The sequence below is a fragment of the Asparagus officinalis genome, chromosome 4, assembly GCF_001876935.1.
Source record: "Asparagus officinalis chromosome 4, Aspof.V1, whole genome shotgun sequence".
Lineage (NCBI taxonomy): Eukaryota > Viridiplantae > Streptophyta > Magnoliopsida > Asparagales > Asparagaceae > Asparagus > Asparagus officinalis.
In genome coordinates this window covers 51962933-51987932 of record NC_033797.1, presented here as the reverse complement: position 1 = coordinate 51987932, position 25000 = coordinate 51962933, and the positions used below count along the sequence as shown (strand labels likewise).

The following is a 25000-nucleotide window of genomic DNA, read 5'->3' as shown; positions in this document are numbered from 1 at the left end:
TAGACTCACCATCTAAAATCTGGGGTCTTAAAACTTGGTATCTGTTCTTGATTGTGTCATTAGGAGAGTAAGTAGAGACTAAGGTATTTTCTTGTAGAAAAGCTAGAAAACTAAACAGACAATTGAGAGTTTAGAAATCTACTTTGTAGATTTTTGGTCATGTATTAATACATTAAATAATGTTAGAGGCACACCACCCACCACAACCCCAACCACACTCCCCCCTCTCATTGTTACAGTAAACCGGGCCCCACATGAGATTTTAAATTCTTTAAAATCCCATATGGAGCCCGATTTACTGTAGCAATAAGAGGGGGGAGTGTGGTTGGGGTTGTGGTGGGTGGTGTGCCCCTAACACCACTCTAATACATTTTGCTAAAAAGACAGATGTTGCGCTCGGTCTGTGAGAAATAAACAGTCAATCTCTATATAATGCAAAACAGTCGGCTCCCTAGATAGAGGTGAAAAATTTATCCTCATTAATCCACGGCCTGTGAGAACTATGAGCAATATATCATGCTTCAGTACTCAAATGGATGTCTAGAGTTTGTTTTAGAAAGAATTAAAAAGAGTTTTAGTAAAAAAAAATAGAAAGAAAACGGAAAATTTCACTAGCTGTTACTGTCAATCTCTATATAATGCAAAACAATTTAATTAAATACAAAGAACAATACAAGTCCGGGAAAACAAAGAGGACAAACTACACCATCATATCATACTCGCTTTAAAAGCACGCGTTCGGAAAAATCTTTTTATGGTCAATATTACTCTTCACTATTTTAAATATTTCATTTATATTTTAATCTATTCTAATCATAATTATATCCTATCTTAATCCTACGTGAACTATCTATAACTTAACAATTTAAAAAATTATATTAATAAAATATGTAAAACATATTTTTATGGTATTAGTTTGACGTAATCATAATTATATCCTATTCTAATCCTACGTGAACTATCTATAGCTTAACAGTTTAAAAATATATATTAATAAAATATTTAAAACATAGTTTTATAGTATTAGTTTGTAAAGATAAAGAAATTATACGTAGCTAACGTACTATAATACATAAAGTATTACAAAAAAATCTAAAACTTTTAAAATTACACAAAACACCCTAAAAAGTTTAAAATTATAAAAAACTATCCCGACGTCTAAAAACTTAAAACGACAAACATGAAATCAAGAAATTAACAACGAAGAATTTAAAATTTGCGGATAACATCTCATTATCTCAAAAATTATAGAAACACCATCAAAAGTTTAAATTACAAACAAGCACCTGAAATTCTAAAATTTCAAAACTTACAAACAACATAGATGAATTCAAGGGATTACCATAATGCACCTTAAAATTTCTAATATTTCAAAGCTTAAAATAACAAACATGAAATTAAAAATTTAACAATAGCCTCTGAAGAATTTAAAAATTTCAATTAACACCCTCAATGTCCTAAAAATTATAGAAACTCCCTCAAAAGTTTAAATTATAAAAAAATAACCCTAAAATTATAAAAAATTTAAAATTTGTAAACAACAAAAATAAATTCAAGAGATTACCCTCATGCGCCTAAAAATTTAAAATTTACCGAAATTAACCTTAAAGTTACAAAAGTTATAAAAAAACTCTTTCAAAATTTAAAAATTATAAAAAAACTCTAAATTTTTAAAATTTATAACCAGTACACATCAAATCTGAAAACTATTGGTAGACCACTAAAATTTGAATTTTTTAAAAATTAATCTATAGTTTTAACAATTGCAAAAAACAACCTCAAAATTTTAGAGTTGTAAGAAATATCGTGACATTTAAAAATTACGACTAACACATGAAACATAGAAGTTACAACAACCAAACTTAAAAGTAATTTTTTAAAAATACTCTCAAAGTTTTGAAAATTACAAATCACACCCTCAAAGTTCCAAACCACAAAAAATGACTGAAATTTTAAAACTTGACAAAGAAAAGTATAATTGTTAGATATTCTTTCATTAACATATCCTTTTCAGTATCTAAAGACAGTCTAAGTTGATACTCGTAAACAAAAGCAATAAGAATTGATTAAAAATATCTGGTTAAGAAATAAAAATTTTAAAAATATTATAATTTAAAAATTATCGTCATCATATAAATTAAAGCAACTGCATAGAATTTTACTAATAAGTTGGAGCAGCAAAACACATTAGTAATATTAATTGATAAATGTTTAAATCCATAAAAATGATAAAAGACTATAATATAATAGCTTAGCATTCAAAAAATATAATGAATTACGTATTGAGAAACTATCAGAATGTTCAGAGATATCATTCAAAGAATCAAACTATTTCCATTGCAAATGGAAAAGTGACGGAAATAAATCTAAAATTCAGAAAACGTCCATGAATCATTTGAATTGCCATTAACATAAGGCATGTCTATTAAAGAAGCACTAACTGAGTTATATTAAAAAATAATTTAATAACTTTATCCCAATCAAATAAAAATTTTCTATGGCAGATGTAAGAAAAATTAGTAAGCATTCATAAATTTTATACTTTGTTCTTAAAATACTAAAAAAATTAAATATTAATATTATAATCTAAGATAAATTAGTAATAAAAAATATAGGTATTTAGTTTAGATATTTGTGAAAAATAACATGGATAGAGCAAATGTAATATTATTGACGTAACAGAAACTCTTGTTGGATGCACATCAGAAGAATTTATTGTAGACAAAAAAGAGGTAGCTCTTAATCTTATTTAAGTAACAAATTAGGAACAAAAAGAATTTCATATATATGAAATTAATATTTATTCTCATTGAAATAAAAAAAATCAAAGTCTGTATTTTAAGAAGTTTGTGTTGAATATCAGAAATACATTTAACTTCTTTTTGAAGTCAAACAACAAGATAAAAGATTAACGAACCCAAGAACGATAACAACACAAAAAGTATAACTCTAACCCGACATCACAATCGAGTAAATGATGAAGATACTACTATAGAATTGTCCGGGAAAAAGATAAAGGTGAAGAATGATTGATATTAGCTCAGTAAAAAAACAGAAGGAGTAAAAGATAATATTTTGTGAATATTTTATAGAATAGTTTAATTATTTTGTGTGAATTTAGAAATATTTAGAATGGAGTTTTTTTCAGTACTTTTATATGCTTGTGCAGATGCTTTTATCATATAAAAGCATATCAGAATTAGCATTAATCTTTAATTTATAATTTTTTATGAAGGTTATCAATGATTAGGAACAAAATTTATATTCTCTTTTGTATATTTTAGCATACTTTTAAGCAATTGTTTTGTCTTATTGGTTTTAAATATTCACCTTCTTTGTATAACACTGTTTTAATATTTTTTACTTTTGCAACATTATACTTTCTCAAGTAAAGATTGGTTTCATGTAAGTCAAAATAATATGAACTTTTAAATTAGCTTCAAATTATATTTGTTTTCTATCAATTTTAATATTAACATGAAAGTTTAAATTGAGTGTAGCTCATTTAAACAAACATTAAAGAAAATAACTAATCGCAATATTAAAGTTTAGAGACAAAAGTGAGTATAAACTATTAAAGTGAAACTAAAAAACAAATTTTAGTTATAAAATAAGCTAAAAATACTTAATCATGATATTTAACCACATGCATTGCACGTGTATAAAACCTAATATATAGAAAAAAACGAGCCACAAATATATTGTAGTTTACTCCTTTAGCTTACACATCCAAGAAAAAGGATGAGCAGAAGTTCATTAATCCTTTTAAGATCGAAGATAAAAATGGAATGCTCTCAAATCCTTATAAAAAAATTGCACATTAAAGGCAGGAAACAATAACCACCCCCCCCCCCCCCCACCTACCACAAAAAAAAAAACTCAGTTTCCAATCTCAAAGAATTTCTACTTTGACTGTAATACTGAGTCACAGTATAACTAAGTCGATAGTCTCCAAATTAACCTTAGTAATTTAGCTTAAAATAGTAAAAGATTTGAGTCCAAACTTTTTGCTCATTTTGGAAACTAAAAATCTAACTGAAACGAAAACCATAATAAAGTGTCCCAGGGCAAAACCCCACTCTCACCTAATTAACTGATCTAGACCTGCGCCCACTCTACTTTACTTCCATAAATGACAAACGAAGAGGCTTCAGGATGACTAAAGAAATCGCCGGTGGTTTCTAATTCAACAAACGTTTGCATACAGCTGGAGATGAATCTAATTATTGGCTCAATTATGTCTTCATCAATTATAAATGAGCTAGGTTGATTATATAAATACACCCTGGCCTATAGATACATCATGTGAGCTTAGATAAATTACGGTCAATCCAATATATTAATTAAAGTTGTATGAACACCGAGAACAACTAGTATAAGATGTAATACCAAAAGATTTTTTGAGGTAACTTGAAGATAGTAACTTTAAAGTAAACAGTTTGGTTATGAGAAACCTCACTACTACAAAATCAGACTACACTTTATTCCTGGGGGAAAAAAGAGCTTTCTAAATTGTATTCATGTTTGGCATATATACCAAAATAACTAGTCATAGTAGGCATGAAAGAAAATTAGAAATCTTCTTTTCCTACATATGTTGATAAAACACTTACCTAAGTTTGAAATATATATATAGTGCTTGGTAGTGAGGTGTCACATCCCCCTCTACTCATTCAAATGGTTGCATATTCTCATGACCCATGTGAATGTGATCCCTCATTTCAATGAGTGGATGGGAATATGCCACCTCAATACCAAGCACAAAATTTGTGCTTGGTACCAAGCATACCAATTTTTCTCATATATATATATATATATGAGAAATATGAGTATGCTTGATACCAAGCACAAAAGTTGTGCTTAGTAGTGAGGTGTCAAATCCCCCTCCACTCATTCAAATGTGAGAACAAATTCACATGGGTCGTAGTGAGTGGATAGGGATGTGACACATCACTACCAAGCATAAAATTTGTGCTTGGTACCAAGCATACCCATATTTTTCTCTCTCTCTATATATATATAAGAAAAATGGGCATGCTTGGTACCAAGCACAAAAAGTTGTGCTTGGTAGTGATGTGGCATAATCCCTCCACTTATTCAAATGGTTGCATATCCTCATGTACTCCTCAACTTATGTGAATGTGGTCCCCCATTTAAATGAATGGAGGGGATTGTGTCACCTCACTACCAAACACAAAATTTGTGCTTGGTACCAAGCATATCCATATTTCTTATTCTCATAGTGAGGTGTCTTATTCTCTCATTCAAATGAGGGACCACATTCACATGAGTTGGGGAGTGGATGAGAATGAGACACCTCACTACCAAGCATAAAAATTGTGCTTGGTACCAAGCATACTCCATAATATATATATACTATATAGTATAATATCTATAATATATAATTTAGTATATAGAGAAAAAATTGGGGCAATTGTGGTAACAAAGCAAAAAGTTAATGTTTTTTGGTAGTGAGGTTGACATAATCCCCCTCACGCTTCATTCCAATGGTTTGCATATCCCCATGGTACCTCAACCCATTGGTGAAAAATTGGGTCCCCCCATTTTAAATTTGAAAAAAAATGAAAAATTAAAAGGGCATACTATCATGTATCATCTATAAACCAAAAAAAAAGAAGTTTTTTTTAAACAAAAGAAATACCTGATTGTTGAAATTAAGCCCGGAGAACTCCCGAAGAGATAGGAGGTGTTAGGCAAATCACGCAGAAAAAGAGTCCTTCTAAGAGAGGAAATCAAGACCAAAACTTCTAACAGCGGAACAAAGCACAAAATTTTGTTCCCCATTCTTTTGGATGAGTGGGAGGGGATTATTGTCACCTCACTACCAAAGCTAAAAATTTTTTTTTTTGATGCTTGTACAAGCATTTCATATTTCTTCTCTCTCTTCTCTTCTCTCTCTCTTCCTTTCTCTCGCCTATATCTATATTATACTTATAGTATATATACCTATATAATACAAGTTTAGAGAGACCAAAAGCCATATACTATATATAATATCATATTATAGAACGAGAGAGAGAGAGGAGAATGGTAATGCGCTTGGTACAAGGCCACAAATTTTTGACCTTGGTAGTTGACTGTGTCACATCCAATCACTCAAAATTCTCATGTGAATGGTGGTCCCACATTGGAGGAGTGGGAAGAGATGTGAACACCTCACTACCAAGCAATCAACTTATTTGCTTAGTCCAGGCATACCCATTATTTACCAAAGCAAATACTTTTGTGCTTAGTAACCAGCATAGCATATCTACACGTCAATATATACTAATTATATATTATTATTAATATATATATCCATTATACTAAGTTTGTTCGTGGACCAAGGGCCCCTCCCTATCCTACTTTGATGCAACAATGCCTTCTACGCCCGCAAGTGACACGTGCTTCACTAGGCCGTACGCTAGGCATAGCTTCGCATAGTTTTGTTCTTTAACATTATGGTGCGCGCTTCATGCGCCCTGCGACGTGGGGCAATAGTGTAGCGCCTCACATTTGATGCAACAACGCCTTCTACGCCTCGCAAGTGACACGTGCTTCACTAGGCCGTACGCTAGGCATAGCTTCGCATAGTTTTGTTCTTTAACATTTTTATTGGATCTTTGTACTCGATAACCAAAAACACATATTCCAAAAGACAAAATAAAATCCTTAGGCCTTTATAGTAGACCAATTGAGTACCATAAGTTTTGCTTCAATATTAGTCTTGAGTTTTTTATTTGGAAGTTTATGAACTTCGCTCTATGTTGGATGTGTTAGCATTAGAAATTAAAACTTTATTTTGTGATTTCATAGTAGATATTATTTATCTTGACATATTTTAATGTGAAAATAAATAAACATGTTATTTTGTGCTTGATTACTCATCTTGAAAAATAATGCGTGGTGTGTCTCGCTTCACTCAGGCGCGCACGCATTGCTCCTTGCGCATGTACGTATAAAGATACTTTGCGTCCCGCATCGAGCCTTGCGCGTTCACAACACAAGCCTTGGGATTTGTAAGCTCAGAATCATTCAAGCAAATATGTGTAGGTGCAATATATAGGTTCAAAGACCCATGAACAGAGATGGATAAGTTTAGGAGATACGTGCTTAAAAGTTATGGGCCTTCAACACCTAATGCCTAGTTGAATGCCGGTCCAATGTTGGAACGCAAAAACATAACATCTACCTAGGGAATTGAATTAAATTTATGTATGTATGTATCAGTCACATATTACCTTAGAATCCGAGAGAAGGGACATGCACCAAGAAGAAAATCCTAGTTTCCTTCTTCAGATCACTTTCAGAGAAGGAGAGAAGCGGGGGAACAAAAACTAGAGTACTTGATATTAGTTTGAATGTGAAAATCCACAGTGATGGAATTTCAAACCGTTCAATCGAAAACATCGTGTATAGAAGCTCTTAGGGATCCCATATTACCTATTGCAGAGGAGAATGCCTGCAGTTCTTTTTTTCTCCTTTCCGGAGAATACCACAGCTTTCTATTTGTATAAAAAAAATCTCAAGTATTTCCTCATACAGGAAGAACTGAACTCCTCACTTTCCCTTGCCTGGCAAATCGGAACCTCCCGCTCGATACCGATCTCTTCATCCGCACAGGACTCATCACACTATGCAAGCTCCGGCTCCTGCTGCAGCCTTTGCCGCTGTTCTCTCCTCGACCCCTCGACGAGCTTCCACTGTCAACAAACACACCTTCATCCTTTGCCACCATAAACTCCTCCTCCATACTCAGCTGCAGTATATCAGCTACCGAAACCCTCCCCCTGCGCGAAGGCTCCTGAACACCACCCTCTTCATCGTCTCGAATCTCAATTACATCATGATCCCCTCCTGAATTTTCCTTCGAACCATCATCATCGCTCCCTGAACTTGTCTCCTCTCCTAAGTCTTCAATTGTCAGGATCGTCTCCTCACTTCGCTCCCCTCCTGCGTTGTTACCCTCTGACGACGGCGGCAGAGGAGGAGGAGGAGGAGGAGGAGGCAATTGGGGTGGTCCGGGATTGACCGACACGATGTTAGCACGGCAAAGGGGGCAATTCGAGTGAGACCTAAGCCAGGTATCAATGCATTGGAGATGAAAAGCATGGCTACATTTTGGTAGCAACCTGAGGCTCTCCTCCTCCCTAAACTCACCAAGGCAAACAGAGCAATCGGTGCCATCAACCACACCCTCTCCTCTCCTGTACCTGTAAACCGAGATCTTACTGATCAGGGCCTCGTCGAGCCCATTCGACGGCAGAGATGTGCCACGTCTCGCTGCCGACGGGACTGATCGCCCGCGTCGCGTCACCGTCGGGGACGGGATCACCAGGGCGAGGGGAGCTGATCGGCGGGTGGCCTCCGGCGACGGAAGCCGCCCAGTACTTGGAGATGATGGTGTAGTTAGCTGACGAGGAGGGAAGGCGCTGGCCGAGGATGCCGATGATGGCGATGACGAGGGCGGGAGAATGGTGGCCGCCGCCTGAGAGCAGTGCTCGTCGTCGTCGTCTACGAAGGAGAAGGGAGGAGGGGGAGGGAAGATGACGTAGCACCACTGAGGGCAGTAGATGCTGCAGAAGCCCTGAGAGCAGTCCTGGCCGTTTCGTAGGTACCCACGTTTGCTGCTGTTGGCTCGTATCAGGAAGAGGCCATGGGTGACACGAGGGGTGGATCCGACGCAGGGAGAGAATTGGGACAAGAGATTGTTTTCAGGCGTCAGGGTGAAGGGCTAGTACTAGTGATAGTACCATTGGAGGAGGATCTGCGTGAGCTCCTGAGCCAAATGCTTAGCGGTGAAAATTCGAAGAAGGAACCAAAGTGCTTGAATGCAAAGCAAAGTGAGGAGGAAGAGAGTGGGCTGGTTTGTTTTCTTTATCTTGCTTTTTTTTTTCCCTCTCTCAAAGAGAGTGGAGGAGGGTTGATGGTTGGTTGACTGCAGAGATGCAAAGTTAAAATCAATGCTTTCTTTGCTAGTGGATGGATTCCATTTCTTTTTCATTCCCCCCAACAAAGGCAAAGGCAAATTACCAAAAGACACATATCACTAAATTTTGGCCAACCAACCACAGAGGTGGTGTTAGGTCCACATCAAAGTTCCTTCTAGCTTCTTCTGTTTTTTTTTTTTGGGGAAAAAAAAAATCAAAAAAAGCACACATTTCTAATGATCATTAATGCGGAGGTATCACATGTAGGCCATCATTAATTGTTCCAGAGCAAGGTCAAATAAATAAAAGCAAGACTAAGCTTGAATACCAAATAGAACCCCCATAAGATAGAATAAAACAACGAAAGAACGCATAACTTGTGAGAAATATTTAGCTCACTGAAAGTACAGTAACAAATATTTATGAGAACAGATTAAGGTAATCAAATATAGTACCGATTAGCTCAAAATCTAAGGAAGCTCTAAAGCTTTTCCTCTTAACTCCAGGATGACAGCAGCCCCATATGAACACGTACCTAAAAGTAAGAAGAGCATAATCTCTCATTTTAGTTATGCTTATCTTAATTTAAGACCATTAAAAAAAGATGAATAAGATAAATCCATGGCCTCTATTAGCGGTCAAACGGGTAGCTTTCTTGGACGGCGAGCATTTGCAAATTTCATATTGTTACAGTTCCATACTGTTATCAATAATCTTATTACAACCTGACGCGCTTTCTCATAAATGTAGACATGTAGAGAGGCAGCAAAGTAGCTCATGGGTTTTAATACATCATCATTAGTTAAGAAAGATTATACCTCTACCTATAGTTTTATGATTCTAAATTCCTAACATATCCAACTGTTATAACACCAAAGCAAGTAGCTATTATCGCCCGATCGTTGACTCATTGGTGAACCGCTCGACTGGGAGCTCATAATATCTATCTCTAATTGTATTTCCTACTCGTTTTTTTAAAGAGTTCTTCAAAGGGACACTGTTTTAATACAGTAATTGCAGAGAATCTATTGCTCAAAGCACCCATATGACTGGAGTCATCCAAAATCCATCAGCTTTTTTACTGATAAAAATAATAGCAGATCACATAAAATTTCCCTAGTACTATCAAATTTCTTGCAGCAAATTCAAATTCCTTAAACCTAACAGAACAGCACAATTGCCTGTGGAAAAAAAATGGAATAGAATCATTCTGCAAGTTTGCAGCAAAATGGTACATGAGAGTTTTTTTTTTTGTAATTTGTTCTGAAAAATGAAGGATGTGCTAATATCTCAGGTTTCTTCGTTGAATCTCCTGCCTTGTTCAGAGACAGATGAAGAACCAAAATTGGTGAAAAGTCCCTAATCTATTGAGAGAAATCAACTGGTCTGCGAAAACACAGGACTGCTCTGTTCCATTCAACAATACCAATTCCTCTGGCAAGCCAAAGAACCTATTGTAAGGGACAAAGATAACAAAATGGCATCCCCTAATTACATGTGAATTGACAAATTGTTAGTTTCATCACTAATCATGTCCTCTTATTAAATGAACTGAACGGTACGTTAAGCGTCGAATAGAACAATTATAAACAATGATGAGCAAGAGTCACACGCCACTTATCCGAAAGCAAGGTCTTAACTATCTCTAATTGTATTTCCTACTCGTTTTTTTAAAGGAGTTCTTCAAAGGACACTGTTTTAATACAGTAATTGCAGAGAATCTATTGCTCAAAGCACCCATATGACTGGAGTCATCCAAAATCCATCAGCTTTTTTACTGATAAAAATAATAGCAGATCACATAAAATTTCCCTAGTACTATCAAATTTCTTGCAGCAAATTCAAATTCCTTAAACCTAACAGAACAGCACAATTGCCTGTGGAAAAAAAATGGAATAGAATCATTCTGCAAGTTTGCAGCAAAATGGTACATGAGAGTTTTTTTTTTTGTAATTTGTTCTGAAAAATGAAGGATGTGCTAATATCTCAGGTTTCTTCGTTGAATCTCCTGCCTTGTTCAGAGACAGATGAAGAACCAAAATTGGTGAAAAGTCCCTAATCTATTGAGAGAAATCAACTGGTCTGCGAAAACACAGGACTGCTCTGTTCCATTCAACAATACCAATTCCTCTGGCAAGCCAAAGAACCTATTGTAAGGGACAAAGATAACAAAATGGCATCCCCTAATTACATGTGAATTGACAAATTGTTAGTTTCATCACTAATCATGTCCTCTTATTAAATGAACTGAACGGTACGTTAAGCGTCGAATAGAACAATTATAAACAATGATGAGCAAGAGTCACACGCCACTTATCCGAAAGCAAGGTCTTAACTCTTTTTATCAGCCACCCTGCTTAGTTCCCACCAACTAAGACTTAGGTTGACAGTTGGTCGTCCCTTTTCATGTAATGAATTCTTTAAAGAAGTTATATTCCATGAAGCGTTAAGAAAACCTCATCGTTTGGTGGTTGTGGATGCAAGCAGAAGGAAAAAAAGTGTAAAAAGTTTGTACTCTTGCCACTTAAAATTTGCAAGGCTAAGGAAATTCTGATGCCAATGCCTTGGTTGTGGTTGTGCTTAGGGGGGGTTATTCGTTGGTGTAATTTGTGGGATAATGGAGTAATTTTTGGAACGTCAACTTTTGGTGTTATTCATTGGGATAATTGGAACTGGTATAAAGTTTGATGTGTTATTAGTTTGTTGGTGTAATTAGGGGACAAAAACTCCATTACCCCTAAAATTACACCAGCTATATAAGCATGACTCAGCCCCCAAGCCCAAAATTACCCCATATCGCCTCCTGGGACAAAAGAGGGGAACAAATTCCCCACTTCCATTCTCGAGCTCGATCGAGAACAAATTCGTCGTCGTCATTCTCGAGGTCGTTCGCCGACTTCGCCGTCGAGAACCAAATTCGTCGTCGTCGTTCTCGAGGTCGTTCACCGACTTCGTCGTCGTCGTTCTCGAGCACGATCGCCCGCCGCCATCTCCTTCGCCTCCTCCTCCGCCGCCTCCTCCGCACCACCGCCTCAACCTACCCAACCCAGGTACCCTACCTCAACCTATCTCAATTCTACAAGTTGGTCTGAAATCTCTGAAATATTGTTCATTTTTTTTTTGTTGAGAAAAATGGGCTCAATATTCATGTAAACTTGACTGATTTCAGGCCAGGTGCCAAACTGATCCTTTGCAAACTTGACTGTATATGCTAGTGTGAATTTCACAAAGACCAAGATTCATAGAAAATTGTCATAAACTATTTATTAGAAAAAGTTTTTATTGTCTAACTTCCAGTAAAATGTGATACGCATGCCCTTAACCTTAAAACCGTTAATTAGGTAAAAATTTATTCATTGTAATACAATTCCTAGTGCCTTCAGAGAGGTTTATCCATTGATTTTAGAGTTTGCGGTAGTTTTCTCTAATAAAAATGGTTAACAATAGTTTCCTGCAAAGTTCTAAACAGATTTAGAATAAATTTTATCAGGATGTCCTCATAGTATCATATCAGGATCTTGTGAGCTATTCACTGGGAATGTAGGAGGCACTATGGAACTTTCAGTTATCGCCTTTATGGTTCAAAACACTTCATTTCTATATGAGATTTCTTGAAAAGATCTGTATTCTGATAGGTCGTGTTAGTTTTGTAAAATTTACTATATCCATGAATAATTTGCATGTCGTCACAAGTGCTGATTTTTAGATATGACAATACAACTAAAGTTACCATGTGAAACATGGTTAGGAGTCCTGAAATGTCAATATTTTTAATTATAGATGTTTATTATAGATGTTTTTAGATATGTATATCATGATAAACGGAATTCATTCCTATATGAGATGTTCTTTATTGTGTATCCAATCCAGAAGAGACTAACATTGTTTACAAGGAAACACCAATTAAAAACAAGTGAAAGAAAAGCTTGAACACGATAACTTCTTCATCTCCAAAATATTTGAACTCTAGAAGCTTAATAACAAGAAACATAGGCGTGCAAATTTCAATTATTGAAATACTAGTTCACCTTTATTATTGCAACATATGGCTTCTCATCCTCAGACTCAGGATATAATAACACCGGATCTTCCTGCATCAACATGGGGCTCTGTTTGTTGATTTGTTAATTACTGTATCATTGCCATTTATATGATTACTTTTTGCGGTTGATTGTGCCTGTTGAGGGCCTGGAGCATATGAATTTTTGAGGATGCTACTAGTTATGTTGATTGGTGGTGAAGTTCCCTTTTGTTGATTTTACATGATACCTGTCATATTGTCTGGCATCAAACTATCAAGACTGCCAAAGAAATCAAAGTACTATGCCAACTTAAAACTCATTAAATCATGCATCAATCCCCAGTAATTGTAAGATAGATATGTATTCCCATGCCAAGTTTGTGTATAACTCGTGTCAGATTCTTTTATTAATGACTATTATCTTGATATGTTTTTGTTATTATACAGGTGAGGTTGTTCTATCTAATTTGCTTTGGATAGTTGTTTGCATTAGTAATGAAGTGTTAGAGGGAGTCTCGTGGCTTGATTACTGGTTGTGTGATGGAATTCTTATGCATGCTTTGGATAGTGATGGAATTACTTGTAGTGATGGAATTCTTACTATTTTTTGGTGAATATATTGTATTAAAAATCTTACTATTATTTGATCTCGTTTCCTAATACAGGATGGAAGATAATCAGAATGTCTCTATTTTGCTATTTGATGAGGATACTGCTGATAATCTCCTCATCCGCATTATCAACATGGCTGCACAAATAGGAGGTCTAGTCACGACTATGCTGATTAAAGTGACGGGGAAGGCCGAAATGGTATCAATCACATAGTATTATATAAAGAGTTGTGAAGGATTTTCAGTTCGTTTGCACACAATGAGGACATAAGAATCATGATTTCATCCTTTGCAATGCAATCCTTTCTTGAGTTTCAGAAGTGTTGATGCTTGAAAAGTAGGAAAATGGAAACATGTTAAGATACTGTTCATGGTGATTGTTAGCAGCAGAGGCAGCTTGATCAAGAGAAGTTGTGGTGGAGCTCGGGTTCGGGCGATTTGGGGTTGAAGGAGGTGGTTCAAGGGGTGCTTGGCGGCATGTGGTCGGAGGGGGAGGTGGTGTTGGGGGTGTTTGGCACGGTGAGGGAAGGTGAGCGGAGAGGGTGGTGGCGCAACGGCGGCGACCACAATTCGATGTTGAAACCATTTATCTTGTATTGTTGTGATAATTTGATGTTGAAACTATGTACTTGTGAATTTTCTTGTATTGTTGTGATAATTTGACGTTGAAACTATGTACTTGTGATAATTTGATGTTGAAACTATGCTCTGGTGATTTGTATGACAGTTGGAAAATTTTGTGTGTTATTAAAGATTTGGGGTTGTATGTTTGAACAATTATTGCAATTAAAAAATTTGTTAATATAGCATAAATATTAAAATAAACATCAAAATATTCAAAGATTGATTAATATTAATATTATTATATTATTTTTATTATTTTATATTAAAATAATCTTAAAAATAATATTAGTGTATATTATAACTATTGTTTATTTAATCATTTGATGTTATGTCAAGTTAAACTTGAATTTAATTGAGCTATAAATATAATATTATAAAAAGATGTTATACTAAATTGTCTCATTACCCCATTTTACCCTAATTTATCCCACTCAATTATCCCATTGGGTAAAATCTAAGAAGCACCGACTCGTGAAAACTCCCCCCGTCCTCGTGTCCGACGCTTGTCGGGGACGGACGCGCGTTCGACACGCGTCGGACACGGCGTCAACGGCGTCGACACGGTCAGCGCTAGTCGACACGGCGAAGTTGAGGGCGACACGGCGAAGTTAAGGGCGACACGGCGAAACCAGACTTTGAAACCCAAACCCGAAACCCAAACCCGAAACCCAATTTCAAACAGAAACCCAAACCCTAACCCTAGTCGTGAGAAAACTTACCCGATTGAAGTCGAAAGGGCTCTTGCGAAGTGAAGAGGCGCCGCCAGCTCTCAGCTCTCCTCCTCGTCGTCGTCGGTCGTCAGCTCAAGGTCAGTTCTCTCCCCCCCCTCTCTCTCTCGATCGATCTCTCGCTCTCTCTCATCCCTTTCCCTCTGGTTCTCTCTTTCTCTCTCTTTCTTATCTCTTTCTCTCCCTCATTATCTCTTTCACACTCTCACCATAAAAAACCCGCTAACTTTCCCGAAAAACCCCCACGAACGCCACATTCACCCACCATCCACTGTTCTCCCCTCTTCTCTCAAAAAAAAATCGCACACGACTTTCAAAGGACCTCTGCCCCCCCCCCCTACGATGGTTTTTTATTTTAAAATAGCTGATTACTGTTTGCTACTTTGTCATTTTTCCAACTGTTGAATGCTTCACTGTTTGGGGCTGCTTGGGTTGGTATTCTCATAGTTAACTGTTGCTGATTGGGTTAGAACCTATTTTTTGTTTACTGTTTTACTGCTGTTGGTTAATTAGGATGCTAATCTCTATTTGTTTACTATTTTACTGCTTAATTACCGTATTAACTGTTATTAATTATTCTTTTTTATACTGTTTTGCTGCTGCTAGATAATTTTCTAATGTTAATTGTTATTTGCTTACTGTTCTACTATTGTATGCTAATTTAAATGTTAATTAGGATTGTTTAGCTGTTGTTTGCTTACTGTTCTACTATTGTATGCTAATTTAAATGTTAATTAGGATATTGTTTACTGTTCTACTATTGTTTGCTTTTAGTTACTGTTCTACTATTGTTTGCTTTTAGTTTACTGTTCTACTATTATTAATTTCTTAATTTATTGTTATTGCTTATATTTTACAGAAATGGAACAAGACGGGAGTTCTAGTGGTAGTGGAATACAAGATGACAAATGTCCGCTTTGAAAATATGTTACCAAATTAGAGAAAAGAGGGGGAACGGCAAGAGGAAATTGGAGATGGGGATGTAATTATTGCAGAGAGGATTTTACTGGTTCACACTCAAGAGTTAAAAATCACCTCTTGAGGATAAGTGGGACTGGAATTAAGATGTGTTCCAAGTCAACACCCGAAAATTTAAGGGAGTTTCAAAGGACGGATAAGTGGGACTGGAATTAAGATGTGTTCCAAGTCAACACCCGAAAATTTAAGGGAGTTTCAAAGGACATTGGATCAAGCAGAGGCGAGGTTGATGGCTTCTAGGCCTAAGATGTCAGTTTTGCCTACATCTTCAACTGCAAGTACGGCCGGTGTAGGTGCAAGTGCAAGCATGCCGATTGATGCAGGTGGATTTAAGAGGAGGAGGGGGCCTAATACCGTGGCACAAGCATTCAACATGGGAGCAAGGGAGGAATTGGATGCATTGATTGGTAGGATGTTCTTCACGGGAGGATTGTCCTTCAACTTGACAAGGAATCCATATTATGCCAAAGCTTTTGCATATGCCGCAAACAATCCAATTTCTGGCTACAAGCCTCCTGGTTACAATTCCATGAGGACCACTATCTTACAACGTGAGAAAACTCACGTAGAGAGATTGATGGAGCCCATCAGGGGCACATGGCAACAGAAGGTTGTCTCCATTTGTAGTGAAGGGTGGGCGGATGCACAAAGGAGGCCCATCATCAATTTTATGGCGGTATGTGAGGGTAAGCCAATGTTCTTGAATGCCGTGAATGCCGAGGGAGAAGTCAAGAATAAGTATTTTATCCAAACACAGCTAGAAAAGTGCATCACAGAGGTGGGACCGAAAAATATCATCCAAATCATAACCGATAATGCTTCGGCATGTAAGGCCGCGGAAGGGCTTGTGGAGCAAACTTGGCCTCACATATTTTGGACTCCTTGTGTAGTCCATAAACTCAATCTTGCTGTCAAGAATATTTGTGCGGCTAAGAACACGGAAGCAAATACCGTGGCTTATGCACAATTACATTGGATTATAGAGATCTCCGATGATGCATTGTTTATGAAGAATTTTATCATGAACCACTCTATGCGGCTTTCCATATTCAATGATTTTTCCAAGATGAAGCTCCTATCAATTGCCGACACAAGATTTGCCTCGTGGATTATTATGTTGAAGAGGTTTAAGGTCGTCAAGAGAGGCCTCCAAGACATGGTCCTTAGTGATCGATGGAGCTTATATAGAGACGATGATGTGGAGAAAGCTCAATATGTGAAAGAGGAAGTCCTCGATGATTTATGGTGGGACAAGATAGATTTTATTCTTGACTTCACCGGCCCAATCTATGAAATGATAAGGGTCACCGACACTGATACACCATGTCTTCATTTGGTGTATGATATGTGGGATACAATGATTGAGAAGGTGAAGCAAGCTATTTACAGGCATGAGGGTAAAAGGGATAACGAGGAATCTCCTTTTTATGAGGTGGTTCACAAGATCTTGGTGGATCGATGGAACAAGGGCAACACCCCGCTTCAGTGCTTGGCACACTCTTTAGTTCCAAGGTAATATTTCACATTTTACTCTTTAATGCGAATATTTCAATTAATTTTAATACATGAATTTCTTCTCACAAACATAGGTACTATCATTCCACATGGCTCAATGAGAACGTCAATCGGCAACCTACAAATCAAGATCTTGAGATCTCTACAGAAAGATCAAAGTGCTTAAGAAGATATTATCCTAATCCCAATGAACGATTGGTGGTGAACTTGGAATATGCTAAGTTTGTGGGGTCTTTGGAGGCTTTTGGTGATCCGGATTCTCTTTCCGATAGAGGACATATGGATCCAAAGTCATGGTGGCTTCTTTATGGTGCAAGTGCTCCAAATTTGCAAGCATTGGCCATAAAGCTTCTAGGCCAACCTTGTTCCTCTTCTTGTTGTGAACGGAATTGGAGTATGTATGGTTTCATTCACTCCTTAAAGAGGAACAAGCTAACCCCGACACGGGCGGAGGATCTTGTTTATGTTCACACCAACCTTCGTTTACTTTCTCGGAATTCGGAAGAGTATATGGAAGGGGAATCAAGAATGTGGGATATTGGTGGAGATGCCTTCGACTCATTTCAAAGATCCGGCATGTTAGATGTTGCTGCCATTTCTCTTGACGAGCCCACGATGGAGGCCATTGTGTTTGATGAGGATGAAAGAGTTGAATCCATAGAATAATCTTTTTGATGTTTCAACTTGAAAACTTTATTTTAAGATATGCTTTTGAGTGTAATTTTTATATTTTTGCAATGTTAGTAACTTAGTATTTTGTAGTCATTGAACTAGTTGCAACTTGAACTTTATTCTCTTGTATTTTTATATGCTCAAGATGAAAGTAGTGAAAATTAAAAAATCTAGCCGTGTCGCCGTATCCTATTTTTTGGGGTTTTGCCGTATCCGTGTCCGTGTCCGTGTCCGTGCTTCATAGGGTAAAATTACCCTATTGGAACAATTTACCCCAAATTACACCAAATTACACCAATGAATAACCCCCCCTTAGAGAGCTTGAGGAGGCGACATGAAGGTTCTTGTAGTGTTGTGCATATTCTGACAGTGGAACCAACAGAATCAATGCAAGTGAAGTCTGGATTAGGTTTGCACCAAGAGAAGATAATACTGTCAACTGGCCCGAAAGTACACTCAATGGGGACTGGTTCCTGGAGGTACACCGGCATCTAATTGGATCTTCCGCCATTTTCACCTATATAACCATATGCTGTCTAATCCCCATCTTTTGTGAATATTATAATTGAGTTGAACATGGTTAATATCCCCATACCATAAATATGACAAATTAGACGGCGATCCAAACTAGCAAATGCAGAAAGTTGAAAAACTGATCGTCTAGACGCATGGTTAATTGATTACGGCGGAAACAGAGTAGGTTCTGTATAATTAAAAAGAATTTAAAAACATTGTCGGCATAACTAGTAGTACCTGAAGGAAGGCATCATAATAGGTTCAACAGATAAGATGCCCGAAGAACCATATCTCATACACTTTCCTTCTACTAGTGTAGACCGTCAAAGCTGTACACTATACATTGATACATACTGCACTCTGACTCGTCTTTGGTGAAGAAACATAACAAATGGCAGAACACCATTCAAGTCTCCTGAGATTGCTTTTCTGTATGTTTTATGTCTTCTGGTTCTTCTCCAGATTCATCACCCGACCTTTCGCTTATTTTCAAACGAAGCGGTCTGCCCATCAGTTCCTATTATAAACGAAACAGACCGTTAAGATGGTTGATAAGCTCATCAAGAAAAAGAAAAAGAAAAATTGGTTGATAAAAATAGTTTATTTCTGGTAAAGTCCATAACAAATCAAAATCAGTAGATCAACATGCTTTAGAATTCAAATGACGACCTTGTCATTAGGTAAGCAATAGAATCTACAAATAAATGTGAAAGGAAAAACTTGAGAAAGAACCAATATAAATGTTCTTAGTTGTTTTGGTGTTTGAATGGTTTTCTCAGAGAAAATGTTTTAACACAAAATTAGCAAAGACGCCGCATCAATTATGAATGCAGTCTCATGATATAATCACTGGAACAAACAATTACTAGACATGCAGGAATAGGGTTGAGAATTGCAGCTAAGCTGTGATTTTTTATGGATCTATGCAAGAAGATACTTTATCCTTTCCATATGTTCGAATTTATCATCTTTAACTATCTAAAATATTGAAATGGATAGTATAAGATCGTATATCTTTTACAGTCAAATATGTGCAGAACTATGCTCTCTCAAAATTGTTATATAGATTGAACAAAGTATAGGATTGGTTAAATGATAAATATGCTCTACTTCTCAGTACAATTACTGATTTTTTAATGATATAAGATAAAGGGACACACACTACATGAATTTTTGGGGTTTTACAAAAACTAAGATAAACCTTTTTTTTATTAAAGAAAACTACCATAACCTTACAAAACTACAGAAAAATACCATGGACTGTTGTAAATTGTTGCAAGCGGTGTTAACATCTTAGAAAAAAGGACTAAACTACACCTGAAAATAGGAAATGGTGAGAGGATAAAATAGAAGATATAATATTTACATTAGGGGACAACTGTCAAAACATATGACCAACTTACCCTAAGTATCACTAGCATAAATTGTGAAATAAGCTCGTGGTAACTTTATGAAATTTACCCTTTAAAGGTATCAATCTTCAATTTCCAATAGTAACTCCTGCTCATTTTAAACACAAATCTTGTTTGGCATGTGAAATACAGCATTCATGAATTTATTTTACTAAACGAAAAGTTCAAAAAATACTTACCTGGAAGTAAGTGCATCAAATCAACATAAGCCTAAACATATTTCGCAAGCATAAGATAAAATTCATAGTCATTATTATTTATTAAGTGACAGATAAATACAGAATCTAAGCTAAATCAAGAGGGGAATCTTGATCTCACCTTTCCATCCATTTCAGAAACAGCCGCCTTTGCTTCCTCCATTGTGGCAAAGCCAACGAAACCATATCCAGCAGATCTTCCAGATGGAGTCTCAAAAACTACCCTAGCCGATATTGGCTTAAACTTATCAGAAAAGAAGTCTCTGAGGTTGTTAGCTCTAACTTTCCAAGCAAGATTTGATGCATATATCTTGTATCGTCCTTCTGATTTTGGGGAACTTGTAGGAGGGGGAGAAGGAGGAGACGGTTTAGTGAAGCTCTTAGCAAATTCAACCCTAATAATCCTCCCCGACAATTCCTATAGAGAACAAGAGCTTGTTAGAAACAATTAACTTCTAACGGTTTGAATGAAAAGATGGCAAACTGAGCGCATTGGAACATTTGCTTCCAAACCTAATATTCATTGTACAACTCAGTACGCATAATCTAAGAATGGTGGGCACAAAATTCATTTATTTTTCCAAATACATTTGGGACATATTTATCAGAGGTATTGCATGCGAAATAATACTGTTGAAGTTTGATTTGTATTTTTCCCAATATATTAAATTGTCTCACAAAGAGAGGTTAACATAATTCTAAACAAAGAACAAGCAATGTGTTTCTTTATGTTGTTAAATGCTGCTTGTCTTAGACTACTATATAAAACATTTTAGGATACAGAAGTATATATCATTTGGATTAAACACATGACAGTCAGGAGCCCCAACATTGTGTGAGTGGAAACAGACTCAGAGGGGATTTAAATGAAGAACATGGTTATCAGATATCAGGCGCAATTGCTCCAATAGAAGCCCAAGAGTGGTTTCTTGTAGCCTTGTCCAATGACTGGGAGTCAAATTAACCACCAAACATGCACCACTAACCTGAGGTCCTGAGCAACAGTCACCAGCAATGGTGGTTGCAATACTGATACAAGCAGAGCCATAGAAAAATGACCAATTGGGACTCCACACATGGCTAAGTTGTTATAACAGAATATTTGTCAAAGTGAGGAAAAGAGGCTATTTAAGAGGATGTGGAAGGGGTCGTGGTCAGGTTTCAACACCTGACAATGTGCTATCAGAGCCAAACAGAATTGGAGCTCATTGAAGACGGATCTAGGGAATTCAATCATCTTGAAGATCGAGTCGAGAACAAGGAAATAGTGTTGAAGGTGGTGAGTGGCATGGTAGAGAGCCTTTCACAGCTCATGATGGGTCTCTCCATTCAACACCTTGGTCAAATGGAGTGGATGCAAAGTTCTCCCCCGGTCAACCCTATCTTACCATAGAAGATTCATGAAGGGTTATGACTCAACTGCAGGAATCCTGAATAGCTCCTCAAGTGGACTCTTGAAGCTGAGAAAGCCCTCAAACAGTTGAAATTAATCCTTCCTTCAGCCCCTTCTTGAAATGCCAAATACATTGGAGAAAGAATAGGTGTTTTACTTATGCAGGATGGGCAATTTTGTATCCTAAGTAGAAAATTAAAAAGGAAGAAACTACCTTTATCAACTTATGCAGAAAAAGATGTAAGCAAATTTATTATCCGATAAAAAATTGGAGAGTATACTTGATAGGAAAACATTTGTGATTTCAAAGAGAACTAGAAAAGCAACCCTAAAAGCTAGTTGTTAGAGGGAGGAAACACAGATATTTTATAAACTCACAATTGACTCCCCATTTAACAATGATGTCTAAATGAACCCTAGCATACCACCACACTTTCACAATCTCAGCACCCATGCGAGCAGGCCTTGTGATGTCTAGCTCAATCTAACACTGAAATTGTGACGTCACAACCTTGGCTTTGCCCTAGACTAGCGTACCAGTTGACCACTACAATGCCCGTGTCACAACCCAATCTGCTTGCTTGCTAGGAGGACTAATCAGTGAAGCATCAGTCACATAATCAAAGAATGAGCATGGAGGCTCGAGGAACATGGTAATGAAAGTTGATGGAATTTCACTACATTGTAGAATACGTTAAAGGATCTGAGAACTAGACCGCCGATGGTGCGTCTTGCAGTGTTGAGTGCTCAGAAGCTTGGTCAGGCATTACTGTAACGTTGCCATAATGCTTGAAGAGAATCAAGCTAGAAATGGAGGAAGACCCCAACTACTGTAGCTAGAAAGAAATTTTGATCAAGAGGAATTGTATAATACCTATCAATTCCACAACAGGCTTTGGTTAGGCAAAGGGAAGTTTGTGCTCAGTCCTAACTCAGTCTAAAGTGACAGGTTGGCAGCTGAATGCCACTATGCTCCACGAGAAAGGCACTCAGGTTTTAATTGGACACACTCAAGAGGTTAAAATCCAACATGCGGTGGAGTGAGACAAGCAGGTAGTTCATAGAGTTTGTGCCAACTGCGATGTATGCAAAAAACATAAGGCGAAAACTACTAAAGAGAAGCTTCTTCAACCGCTGTCGATACCCACAACAGTGTAAGAGTCCATATAGATGGATTTCATACAGGGATTACGTTCAACGAAAGGTCATGAGGTTATATACATATCGGTAGATTGCCTCACCAAATATCACATTTTTTCTTTCTGATACACGATACCATGTACAATTGCATCCATAGCCATTCTTTCAGGGTATATTTTGCCCACGTGGATTACTTGATTTAGTCATCAGTGATTGTGACCTCTTTTTCATAAGTCAAGTTTGGCATGAACTCTTCCAAATGTGAGGCGTCAATGAGCTCAGCTTATCACCTTCAGAGCGGCGGTCAATCTGAGGTATTTAACAAGGATCTATAAACTTATTTGTGGGTGTGTTTTCATAGTTTGAACCCTAAATAATGGAACGAGTGCCTAGGATGGACCGAGTACTGGCGTATACAATATGGCACACCTCAATTAACATGACCCCCTTTCATGGCTTGTATGGTATAATGGTAGAGGTCCTCGGCCAAAGTCAACACTTCTTAAGGTGGAAAGAAGCTTTGATGATGAGTAATGAAATATTACAATCACTTAAGGACAAGTTGGTGAAAGCTCAATCCAAGATGAAGAAATTTACTAATAGGCTCAGGAATGATTAGATTGGTTCTACTGTGCCTACAGCCCTGTCGTCAACAATCAGTCACCGCTAAACATGTCTGGAAGCTTGCAACAAGACTATGATTGTATTAGGCAATCAAGGATTGGAAAGGTTGCTTATAAGCTCAAGTTCCCAAAAGAAGTAAGGGTGCAACCTGTGTTTATGTATCACAAGTTCACAATTCAACCATACTATAACCCCAATATTATCCTTGTTCCGATCACTCACTCCATGGGAAGAAGTGGAATAGGTGCCTGAGAAGCGTTTGGATCAGAGATTCGATAGTCTATATGCTGGCCACTGGTGAAAGGATGCGAAGGGGAACTTGAGGCCACTTAGGATGCCTATTACTCTTCCAATCAAGGTTCCCCAATTTGGGCTCGTAGACTAGCCCATTGTAAGAGAGGAGGCTTTTCAAGACCATGAGAACTGAGGGAGTGAAAACAGACACTGGAATGAAAGGGATTTAAATGAAGAACAGGGTACACTGGTTCTGCGGCAATACTTTTCATAGAAGCCCAAGAAAGATTTGATTCCTTTAAGCTCCACACAATGGCAAGCGGTCTTAATTAAAATTAACTCCAATCTATAAAATGTAACAAGAGCTCTGGGAGGGTCCTTACTTCTTGAGTAAATATTAACACAATCTTCCTCACTAATCCTTCTCTTTCCAGCTACGTCTATGATCTACCTTCTTCTCGGTTATACCAATGGAAATTGCAGGACATTAATGGTTGTCGTTAGGATTCAATGAATAAGTATCACATGGACCAGACCCATGGCTCTAAATATGCATCAAATGGATTTCAACCCTTGGACCCTTACACAAATCTCGAGGTCTAATGCTCCAGGGGTCGGTATCCATTTGGTGCACGATTAATGCCATGGACCGGGTGCACTGGATACTTTCTCGGATTCAACACCTCAAAATGTGTCAGTGATTTCTTTATCAACTCTTTTAGATCGGCTTTCGTTATCATTCACATTAACTTTTATTCAATTCTCAAGATACCGTCAGGCTGATGTTACAACTTACAACACCTTTTCTGTTTCCTCCTATTAGCAATCCCCAAACTCTAATACAATGCTTAATAATAAGTAGTAAATTCAAACAAAATATTGTAAGGAAATAAATTTTATGAAAGTTACCCAATTTTTAGTATCTCTAAAAATCCCAAATTTAACTCACAAATGAATCGAACTTGTCAACAACAGCCTGCGCCTCCTCATGAGAAGCCATGGTGATGAAGGCAAACCCTCGGCTCTTGCCATTCCTCTGCTTAATTATCTGCAATTAATCGCCAAAAAAAATTTTTTTTTACCCGCAAAAATATCACTTCTTAACCTACTCGCGAAATCAAGAAACGAGATGCAGTCACCTCCACATCGTTGACAGCGCCGCATTCTCCAAAGAGCTTCTCAATGTCGGGGCCCGACAAGCTCCACGGTAAGTTCACCGCGTACACCTTTCTCCTGTTCTCTGCAGCGCCTTCTTCTAGGGTTTCGTTGATCTTGTTTCCTCCTTCGACCGCGATGTCTTGCACCGCGGAGCACGGGCGGAGACGGTGGAAGCCTTTTCGGGTCAAGCAGAGAGAGGGCCGGGGATTCGAGAGATGGTTGAGGGCAAAATGGGAAACGTGAGGGT

The 25000-nt window shown here is 37.2% G+C and overlaps 3 protein-coding genes across 3 annotated transcripts; 1 reads left to right on the top strand and 2 right to left on the bottom strand.

The window, feature by feature from the left end:
* On the bottom strand, positions 7329-9709 carry LOC109838702 (E3 ubiquitin-protein ligase Os04g0590900-like). Its single transcript, XM_020407123.1, is given in 4 exon segments — positions 7329-8263; positions 8265-8390; positions 8447-8734; positions 9656-9709. Coding segments are annotated over 4 exon segments (1194 nt in total). The 3' UTR covers positions 7329-7537.
* Positions 16050-18304, top strand: LOC109838701. Its single transcript, XM_020407122.1, has 2 exons — positions 16050-17404; positions 17482-18304. The coding sequence occupies exons 1-2, from the start codon at positions 16050-16052 to the stop codon at positions 18071-18073; spliced, it is 1947 nt and encodes a 648-aa protein (XP_020262711.1). The 3' UTR covers positions 18074-18304.
* On the bottom strand, positions 18752-24995 carry LOC109838700 (RNA-binding protein CP33, chloroplastic-like; the record flags this gene model as incomplete). The annotated part of the gene is made up of 4 exons (XM_020407121.1): positions 18752-19112; positions 20326-20622; positions 24545-24643; positions 24735-24995. Coding segments are annotated over 4 exons (768 nt in total), but the record flags the coding sequence as incomplete, so codon positions are not given.